The following is a 10,304-nucleotide window of genomic DNA, read 5'->3' on the forward strand; positions in this document are numbered from 1 at the left end:
ACTGATATCACATAATTATTATTGAATCTAATGTCGCTATAGACTTTAATTAGAGACATTTACATAAAGTGATAATTGTCACTAAAAAAATATTTAATGGCACTTAAACTATTGTCATTAAAAATCATTTTTGATGTAGTGTAATACATCAAAAATATTATTTGCATTATCTGTCCTTTAAAATATAATTATAGGTAATTATTAAGTGAAACCAATTAATAACATGTTGTTCACATTTATGCAATATAAATACTATCCAAGGGTATAAGTTATTTTTGAAAAAAATATATATTATATTGTCATATTTATGCATTATTCCAAAAATGATTAGAGAATTATAATTTTTTTAAAGGAAAACAAATGGAGACACAATAACCTAGCGCATTTAATTTACCCATTGACTACCATAACATATATACACAGCCTAAACGGCACGGACCAAATTAATTTATTTATTTTTAAAATTTCTTAAAGGTCGTAGTCTCATATTACTCCATTTCAAAATTTCATTTTGTTTCTTAAAGATCAACCTGGATTATCGTGGAATGATCGGAATCTCTTCAGTTTTAATTAAATATTTTAGGTTTGAATATTTGGAAATGAAAAAAATTATGTTGAAAGTGCCTCCAAAAATCAATTTTAACAATGCACGAATTCAAATTTAATGAAATCTCAATATACGTATCAAATATTGTAGTCTCATATATTAATATAAGCAAAATGAAAGATCAACATAAATTGTCGTGGAATGATTGAAATCTCTCCAACTTTAATCAAATGTTTTATGTTCGAGCAATAGAAAATGAAAAAAAATCGGTTGAAAGTGCAACCAGAAATAGGTTTTAACAATACAATAATGCACTGATTCAAATTTAGTCAAATCTTAGATATCGTTTGAGAAATATAAAATAAAGTAAAATGAAAGATCCACCTGAATTATCATGGGTTGTTCGGAATTAGATGTTTCAGGTTAAGCATTTGAAAAACTATATGTTGAATAGATTTTAATCATATACGAATTTAAATTTAATCAAATCTCAATATACGTATCAGACTTTGTTTGAAAAATGTAAAATAAAGCAAAAATGAAAGTATAGAGTAATAAATAATTAGAGTCACGCTAAGAAGCAGAGGACACAACATCTTGAAACGTGTGATTTTGTTCTGCTTTTTCTTGGACTTTGGCTCCTTTTTTAAAAAAATAAAAATAAATTAACTACTTGTATTTAATTTCCTTCGTGAGGCATCAATGTCTTTTTATTATTATTTTCTTTATTATTATTATTATTATTATTATTATTATTATTATTATTATTATATTAGTGAAAAAGAAACTCTTTTTTGATATGTCAACTGCGGTGAAGATCTGCCAATTGCAACTTTGATTTGTTTTTTCACAAAAAAGAACCTTCCATAAATTAAATCAGTTATTGAACAGTTTAATTCTTGTTGAAATAAATCATATGGTTAGGCAAGAGGCCAATTGATTTAACCATCAACACAAAGGAAACAAAAAAAATTGAGGATCAAAACACTTAATTTTAACTAAAAGTTTTAATCATATTCAATTTATTTTTTAAGATTTTTGACATATTTAAAACCAACATAAAAAATACTACAAGTCAACAACTCAACATAGTAATAATAATAAATATATTGTCATTTCAAATACACCAACAATTTTCATTATTAGTTTGTGCTAGACAATATACATTATACTAAGTATATTTTTATCATATTGTGTTTTAATTTGATCAGATATAAAATTTAAGAACTTAAAGAAGAAATTTAAATTTTATTATTTCAAATTAAAGATATATATATATAATGTTTTCATATTATCCATTTTTTTCATCAAAGTATTTCAGTTAGGAAAAATCACCCCACATATATATTTAGGGGGCAATATTATAGATTTTAAATCTACTTTTAAAATATTATTCCTTATAACATTTTAATTACGGATTATAACAGATCACGTTTTATTTATAAATTAATTTAATTCCATTTTATCAAATAATTAAAATTTTATGATTATATTTTTATTATTAGATGATATAAATAAAGAATCAATCATAATTATCTCTTACCCATTTTTAGGAATTTTACCTTGATTCATGTTCCCTTTTTACTGTCACACATCAAATAAAAAATGAGTCAGACAAATAATGAACAAATTCAATGTTCATTCCAAAATCAAACATTATACATTAAAAAAAACGTCATAATTAAAATTATTATACACAACCAAAAATATGAAATCAGTATAAAAAATTTATGCACAATTTTCATACACATTTCATGCTAAAATTATAACTATTTCATCACATAAGTTGCCACTTTTTCACTTAACAATCATGCCAATATAATATCAAATTAATACTAATTCTAAATATTAATTGTCATTTATTAGATAATGAGTACACAAAATTCATTCCAATATATGTCAAAATTGTACCAACATGGTATAACTAGTATACCAATTTCAAATAAATTTTATGTAATTTTTTTAAACCAGAAACATACAAAAAAAAATGAATGTTCATACCAAAATCTATACCATTTTCAAACAAATTTTATGTAATTTCAAAAAATAAATGGTCATTCCAAAAACACCATACTTAAATATTATACATAAACAAAATCTGAATATATTTTTCCAGTATCACTGTTCTTAATTTAATTTTATTTTTTATGTTTGGTTAGTATACCAATACAAATAAAATATCGCAAAGAACACTAACCTGAAGAATCTCATCTACCACCATGCTTTATTAATACTGATAAGAAGTCGTCCATTACAAGAAAATGATGATTATTTTAAAATGAATGTGAATTAGATGAGAGTGACGACTAACTAGAGAAAAAATTGAGATGAGAGAGAAACATTCGAGAAAAAAAAAGAAAAGAAATATGTTTTGAACGAATTTTAACTGTTTTGAGTTAAACAAGAAAAACAAATATTCCTTCTTCTTTTTTATGAATCTCCTATTTTAATGCCACATATTAATTGTCATTAATGAATTCAAATTATTTACTATTAATATATCCGTTTTTACCTTATTTATTTTTCATACTAATTAATTTTTACTGTTATTTTAAATTATTTTTTTATTTTACTAAAATGTTAAAACCTGTAATTTTTTTTATTGTTATAACTTGAAAGATAAAGAATAATGTCACAACTTATAATTAATAGTCCTATTTATGTCAGTTACAGAATTTTCACAGAGATTCTTGTTGTTTTTTCTCTCATATTACCCATAATACTAGATTACACCATAAAGTACTAACAATCAAAGTTAGAGTTTTAAAGTAATAAAATATTTGTCAAGTCAATAAATGTCAAGTAATATGAAAACAACGGGATAAATTGGAAGTTTATGTATATGGCATGTTGGCAACTTCATATATGTTTGTCATTTGCTAATCATTATAGATTTAGGTTTCATTAATCCAAAGAATTCATTATAAGTGATGAATAGAACCTCATAGGTTGGTTAAGGGGACCAATTGAGACACAAGATCAGTGGCATCAGGTTTGGTCATATAGCGAAAGAACAGTCTGTGAAGGGTAACTTAAAGTAAAAGTACATTAACTCACTAAATTTCAAGATTCTTGAATTTCCCAAAAAACATGTAGAGGTACCAATTGGAATTTAAACTAAAATCTTCACTTCCATTTCAAAATTATTTTATCTTATAGTGTTTCTTTTTGTTCTCACCTTCACAAGGTTGCACGCCTTTGATAATTTGAAGGTAAACAATATAAATGTGTTAGATTCTTTGCAAAATCACTATGTAAATTGATTTTATATTGTTGGATAAACTAAAATAAAATTACATATTATCCTTTGTAATAAATGAAATTAGTAACTTAAAATTATTCGTTATGTTTATACATTATTAATGACAACTACTTTTGTACTTCGATATCATCTGCTCACTATATTTCAATTTATGAAAAAAAAAGTTTGAAGTACGAGGATTAAAACATTTGATTTTGATTGTAAATTAAGATATAAATTCTTCAAAGATTTTAGAACAAAAAGTTATTTATTTAAATACTATGCAAAAACTATAAGACAATATACATAATAATTAAAAATATTTAAGTAATATTAGAAAAAAAAATACAGTTAAAGAAAAAACTGTTCACTTTCACGTAAAATGAAATAAAAAAGTGAATAATAACTACAAGAATCACACATAAGCCAAGCTACCTGCTATAATGGGTAAAATTAAATTGATAATATAAAAATAATTTATTTATCCTAGTATGAATATAAATTACTCCCTCTGTTCCTTCTTATTTGACTGTCATACTAATATTAATAAATTTGTCATTTTTACTTATCTATTTTAATAATTTAAGAGAAATTTATTATTTTCTTTCTTTATTATTCTTATTATTAAATAATTACATAAAATATTAATAATATCCAAATTTAAACTTTCAAAAATATATTTAATAAAAATAATTTACTTAATAAATTAGATCCCTATTAAGTACTCCCTATATTTCATATAACTGAATTATTACGATTTTTTTCATTATTCAAAGTTTTAAGATGAATGTTTGAATTTTTTTTTTCATATTTATCCTTTCCTTTAATAAAGTTTGAAGTTTTCTAGAAATAAATTGTATTACTTGTAAAGTTATATTTATGATTTCACCAAAAGATAATAATTAAAAAAAAATGATTTAAATTATATCCTTAATTTTTATTAAAGTCAACAAAGGTCTAAGTATAAAAATACGGATAAGTATGAGTTCATGAAACATAAGGGTAATAATGTCATTTCCCAACACCACTCACACTCTATATATAAATTTTAAATATATTCACTTCTTGTAGGCGCTCTAGTGATTATAGTCTACCCGTTAAATTCAAATTTGTTGCACCAAAACAAATACTGCAAAAAGATAGAGATAGAGAAAATCACACACAATCAAAATCAAAATAGAGAAAATGTCATCAACAATAACAAGAAAACCCAAATGGCACCCAACACCACCACCACCACCGAGCCCAAAAATCCTTCATTTTCCCCGGAGAACTCGCCGGAAAACCCCCAGAAATACGAAAAAGCAACAACTTTATCCAATGGAGAAGAAATGTGACTATTACAAAGGGAGATTAGAAAGTTTATTTGATCAAGAAAGATACTTTCATGGAAGTTCTTCCTCTATTAATCCCATTGTTCTTCTCAACACTTCAACTTCTTCTTCGTCTTCTTCTACGGCTCAGAGGAGAGAAAGAGTCGAAGAACAAGAACAAGAAGGTGCTGTCAATGGCGGTGGTGATGCCGGAGACAGGTTTGTTAAATCAATTTTTTTTTAATGAATCTTAGTAGCTCAGTTGATTGACTATCTGTATTGGTAAGGGTTCGATTTTCCACTTTGTAATTTCCTCTGTCCCCAATTTTAAGAAGAAGAAAAAATGTAGCTTAAAATTATGATTTTTACAGTTTCCTAAAAAGTGGGACTGAATTTTTTTGCTTGAACTAATGTTAAATTTGTTTTTCAAGAAAACCCTTTATTCTCATGGAAATTATATTACAATTTTTATGAACCAAGTTTGATATTTTAACATAAAGTTGGGATTTTTACAGTTTTCTAAAAAGTGGGGCTGACAAATCTTTCTTGAATAAATGCAAATTTGGTTTTTTCTTTTTTATGAAGGAAAGTATCCTTTTAAATGTGAAAAATTGATTCTTGATAGAGAAACATTGTTGTTTATATTTTGTGGTGGCAGGGAGGAGGAGAAATGGAGGTTTCAAGCAGAGATGTTAAGGGCAGAGTGTAATTTCTTAAGGATGGAAAGACAATTTGCTTTGAAGAAATTGGAAAGGAATAGACTTCAGATGGAGAAGACTCTTAGATCAGCTGTTCACACTCTCATTGCTGTGAGTATATCAACACTCTTCTCGTAGTTTCTTGTTCTTCGATTTCGATTATCATTTGTGTTTTTTGTGTTTCGATTATCACAATATTTTACTGTCATTACTGTTCTTTCCTCTGTATGTTGTGTATTGCTCTTCGGTTATTGTTACTGCTCTCATTTCTATATTTTCAAAATGTTTGGAGATGCTTTATTTTAAGCCGGAGATTTATTGGAAATAACCTCTCCATCTATACGAGGTACGAATAAGTTTTGTGAGATTATACCTGTATGTTATTGTTGTTATTGAAAATACCAAACTGAATTCACTTATTATGAATATTTATCTATAATTATTTTTATACTATTAATGCATAAAACTTAATTATCAAATGTAGAAAGAACAGAAAAACAAGTTTTCAGTTTTTTCATGCAATCCCACTGTCCAATAAATGCCACCTCTGTTCAAATTTTGTCCATATGAAAATAGTATTTTTTTTTCTCAATGTTCTTTGCTTTTTACTCTATTTTTTAACTTGAAAAATAATAGAATTATTGAAAATGGAGGTGCCTTAGAATATAAAAAGTGATATTTAGAAGTCCTTGATTTTATTTTTTTTGTAAATTTTTTCTTACTTTGGAGTAAGTTCAATGTCAATTTAGTTTAGAATCTGTCTTTCTTTTTCTTTGTTTATATTATTTTATTAGAAAAAGGCAAAGTTAAAACTTTTGTTACTTCATTTTGCAGGGGAAAAAGAAGATTTTTGAAGGGAAGAATGTGAATGCAGTATTGGAAGAAGAGATTGAAGATTTAGCAGAAAAACTTGAAGAGTTAAAGAAAAGTTGTAAAAATAAAGATGTCGAAGTGAGACACTGTAGTAACTTTGATAAAAAAGCATGCCATTTACAGAAAAGGCTAGAGAAGCTTGGAGGTTTAACAGATGAAAAAGCTCTCAAGGAATTACAACAACTAGCTCAATCAACAAATGAAATTGACAAAGAAACCAAGAATAATACTTCTACTGATGTAAGTTTTGCCTTTTTCACTTTCTCTATTGATCTTTTATATAGTTGCCAAACATATTACTATTACCTGTTGTTTCCTTTCCTTCGGTTTTCATATTGCTTATTTTGGCTATTGGTATTCCTTACTTGAGCTGATAGTCCATCGAAAACAATCTCTGTATCCTTATAAGTTAGGGGTAGGTTGCATACATTCACCCTACTCAGACCCCACTTACAGAATTTCACTAGATATGTTGTTATATATAGTTGTCAAAAAAAGGACAGTATGGTGCACAAAACATCTCGCATTCACAGAGTTCGGGGAAGGGTTGCACTCAAGGGGTGTGATGTAGGCATACGGCATACCTAATGTAAGCACTAGTATCTACTTCCACGATTCAAAAAAAAGAAGTTGTAATCTTGATAGAGGCTATAAAGTAAGCCATTTATGCATGTTTATCAACTAAGTAATTACTATAGGCTTATTTAATACTGTATAGACTTTTTGTTGAGAAAAGAATAAGATAATTGGTTTTTCTTTTGGATGTTGTGTGCATTAGTTAATTATGATTGAGAATGAACTATTTGAGAACCTGCTATCATTTGAAAATTTCACCTTGGAATAAGGTATCTGGTAACTCCACGTGGACTATTTAAAAAACATACAGTAATAAAAAATTTGAAAAAAGACAACAGGGGGTGGTGGTGTTTTTAAAAATAATTCAACTTTAGTACTTTTATACATATTTTCAATTTATATTCACAAAATTCAAGTAATCTTGACTACTTGTAGTTTTGATTTTGAAAAATGAAAAAAAGACAGTTTGATGCATTAAGTTTTCGTTATGCGAGGGGTCGAGAGAAGAGTCCAACCACAAGATTCTATCGTATGTAGTTTTATCATGCATTTTTGCAAGAGCTTGTTTCTAAAGCTTGGACTCTCGACCTCCTGATCACATGACAATAATTTTACCAGTTACGTCAAGGATCTGCTTACAAAATTTGTAAAAAATGTTTTGCAGGTGGAGTTGTTGAGGGAAAAAATGGAAGGACTATCAAAGGGTATGTTAGATAGAATGGAGGAAGAATATGGGGCAATACTTTCAAGCACAGCAAACAGTTCAGTTGCCAGTTCAGCTTCAACTTCCAAGAGAATTGACTCTATTACAGACCCTACATCATCTTTCTCTACAAGACAACAACCATCTCAGGTAAAGTCAGAACAGATAAAATGTTTTTATACATATAATAATTGTACTTCTCTGTCTGTACCTCTATATTAATTTAAAATCATGTACTACACTTACAATAATGAACTTATTGTGTTTACTACATCTGTTTCAAATTGTTTGTCATGTTTTGACTTGACACGAAGTTTAAGAAAGTAAAGAATCCTTTGTGTCGAATGTATCTAAATGTCCTTTAATCTTGTGGTCTTGAACATGCTACATGAAAAGTTGATATTAAAGAGGTGCCTGAAAGGAGAGAGTATTTCTTGTGGTGTCTTGTAGTAAGATTTTGATACTACTAATTAAGACCCTAGAGTTATTTCAAAATTTGTTTAACATAAAGATAAAATTACCAAACAAGCACCACAAATCATCAAAATACGAGTAGTATCTACTCAACTGGTAATAGTTATTATCTCAGCTAGTCACTTTTTCTTTGTTGAAGAAAATTTAAATCAAGAAGAGAGGCGACTTTTTGAGATAATAACTATTAGTTGAGTGACCATCTGAGCAATCAATCCTATATTAGAAAATAGAGAGGAACCTGTAAATGTTATGTTGCTAATTGTAGTTTGGCAATTTTTATCTTACGCGGTAACTTGCTTGTAATGTCAGGGTTGGATTGATATTTCTAGTGACTTTCATTTTATTGAGTATAGAGATAGACGATGTGTTCTATCGTAGTTATTGAACTTAGTTTTATGGCTTTGTTGCAATAGACCTGTAGTTCGATGATCATATGTGAAATCAATCCTAAAAGAGAGTATTTTGCATAACATCTCAAGAATCATGCATTTTCAATATGGTATACTTGTCTTCATTTTGTTATAGAGTTTTATTGCTGGTTTTGAACTGAAGAAGCAGTTTTTTCACCCATGTTTCATACAAACAGGACATGATGCCACTCGAGGAGAACAAATGCTCAGGGCGTTGCAAGGTTATAGTGCGAAGGATCGTAGAACAAGTAAGAGCTGAAACTGAGCAATGGTCACAAATGCAGGAAATGCTGCAGCAAGTCAGAGGGGAGATGGAAGAACTTCAGGCTTCTCGCGATTTTTGGGAAAACCGAGCCCTAGACTTTGCTCATGAAATCCAATCTTTACAGTCCTCCGTAAGAATCTGGTTCTTTATTTCCATTGACATGTTGAAGAAAAAGGTCTTGATTTGAAACAGTTCACTATATTATTTCTTGAAAAGTATCTCATTTACTTGGCTTTTGTAGGTGGAAGAATGGAAAGACAAAGCACAAGCATTTGAAACCAAGGCAAAGGATATGCAGTATGAGTTAACTGCAGCGAAAGACGAGCTAGAAAAATCAAGAACAAAGAAATCAACAGCACATGATCAGAGGGAGGTAACATCTACCCCGAATTCACCTCTGCTGTCATTAGCCAAGCAAATTGAGAAGGAAAAACGCGTATTGGTTTGTCGGTTGAAAGAAGAAAATGCCAAACAGAAGTTGCAAAAACAAAGAGGTGTTGAAGTGATCTCAACGAAAGATTTGCCTCCTGTATCTCTAGGGAAACAACTAGAGAAGGAAAAACGCATGTTTATGCATCGTCTGAAGGAAAATCGTGGAGCCAATGACATGAGTTGTAAACGAGAAGTTTCTCCTGTCGAGAGAAGAAAAGAACATTATTCTTGCAGCAAAGAATCAAGAGTACCAAAAAGGCCACCATTTAGAGATGTTGGGAATTCATCACCATTATTGGTAAGGCAAAATAGTAAAGCAATTTACCCTTTGCACAGCCCTTAAAGCTAAGTATTTGTCATGTTATTTGTCTCCGCTTCAAGTGAGTATTTGCTTAGTATTGACTGGTGCAAGCCTTTTGTAGAGCAAACAATTTTGGTAATAATAAGAGTATTTGCATTGCTAATTTTGCTGCACAATTCAAAACTCAGTGAACAATAGGTGATTTGACTCATCATGTGTGTTTGACACATATCTCGTGTTACGCTCTTATAATTCAAGATTTCTAATCATAAGAAGCATTTTGGTTTAACCACACCTTATGTTAAATAAAGTATTCATCTGCCTTTGACATAGTTGCAACATCTAAGGAAAAAACAAAATAACATAAATATTTGTTGAATTACGAAGATTGAGCTCTCTTTGCATCGTAGATTTCTTGATAAAATTGTGTACAGCATATCATGCACATACATAACAAATTGGGAAAATGCA

The 10,304-nt window shown here is 28.6% G+C and overlaps 1 protein-coding gene across 1 annotated transcript; it reads left to right on the forward strand.

The window, feature by feature from the left end:
• The first annotated feature begins 4,889 nt into the window (after positions 1–4,889).
• LOC125844718 (uncharacterized) lies at positions 4,890–9,981 on the forward strand. The gene is made up of 6 exons (XM_049524045.1): positions 4,890–5,320; positions 5,760–5,910; positions 6,634–6,912; positions 7,913–8,101; positions 9,012–9,230; positions 9,342–9,981. Exons 1-6 carry the CDS (start codon positions 4,974–4,976, stop codon positions 9,873–9,875), a joined length of 1,719 nt encoding a protein of 572 aa, XP_049380002.1. The 5' UTR covers positions 4,890–4,973; the 3' UTR covers positions 9,876–9,981.
• The last annotated feature ends 323 nt before the right edge of the window (positions 9,982–10,304 follow it).

The sequence above is a fragment of the Solanum stenotomum genome, chromosome 11 (genome assembly GCF_019186545.1).
Source record: "Solanum stenotomum isolate F172 chromosome 11, ASM1918654v1, whole genome shotgun sequence".
Lineage (NCBI taxonomy): Eukaryota > Viridiplantae > Streptophyta > Magnoliopsida > Solanales > Solanaceae > Solanum > Solanum stenotomum.

What these genes read in the sequence shown, in the direction of transcription:
- LOC125844718 (XM_049524045.1), top strand. Translation starts at nt 4,974, where the DNA reads ATGTCATCAACAATAACAAGAAAACCCAAATGGCACCCAACACCACCA. An exon ending in CTGTTCACACTCTCATTGCT is followed by an intron (nt 5,911 to 6,633) that starts GTGAGTATATCA and finishes TTCATTTTGCAG; the next exon opens with GGGAAAAAGAAGATTTTTGA. An exon ending in CAAGACAACAACCATCTCAG is followed by an intron (nt 8,102 to 9,011) that starts GTAAAGTCAGAA and finishes TCATACAAACAG; the next exon opens with GACATGATGCCACTCGAGGA.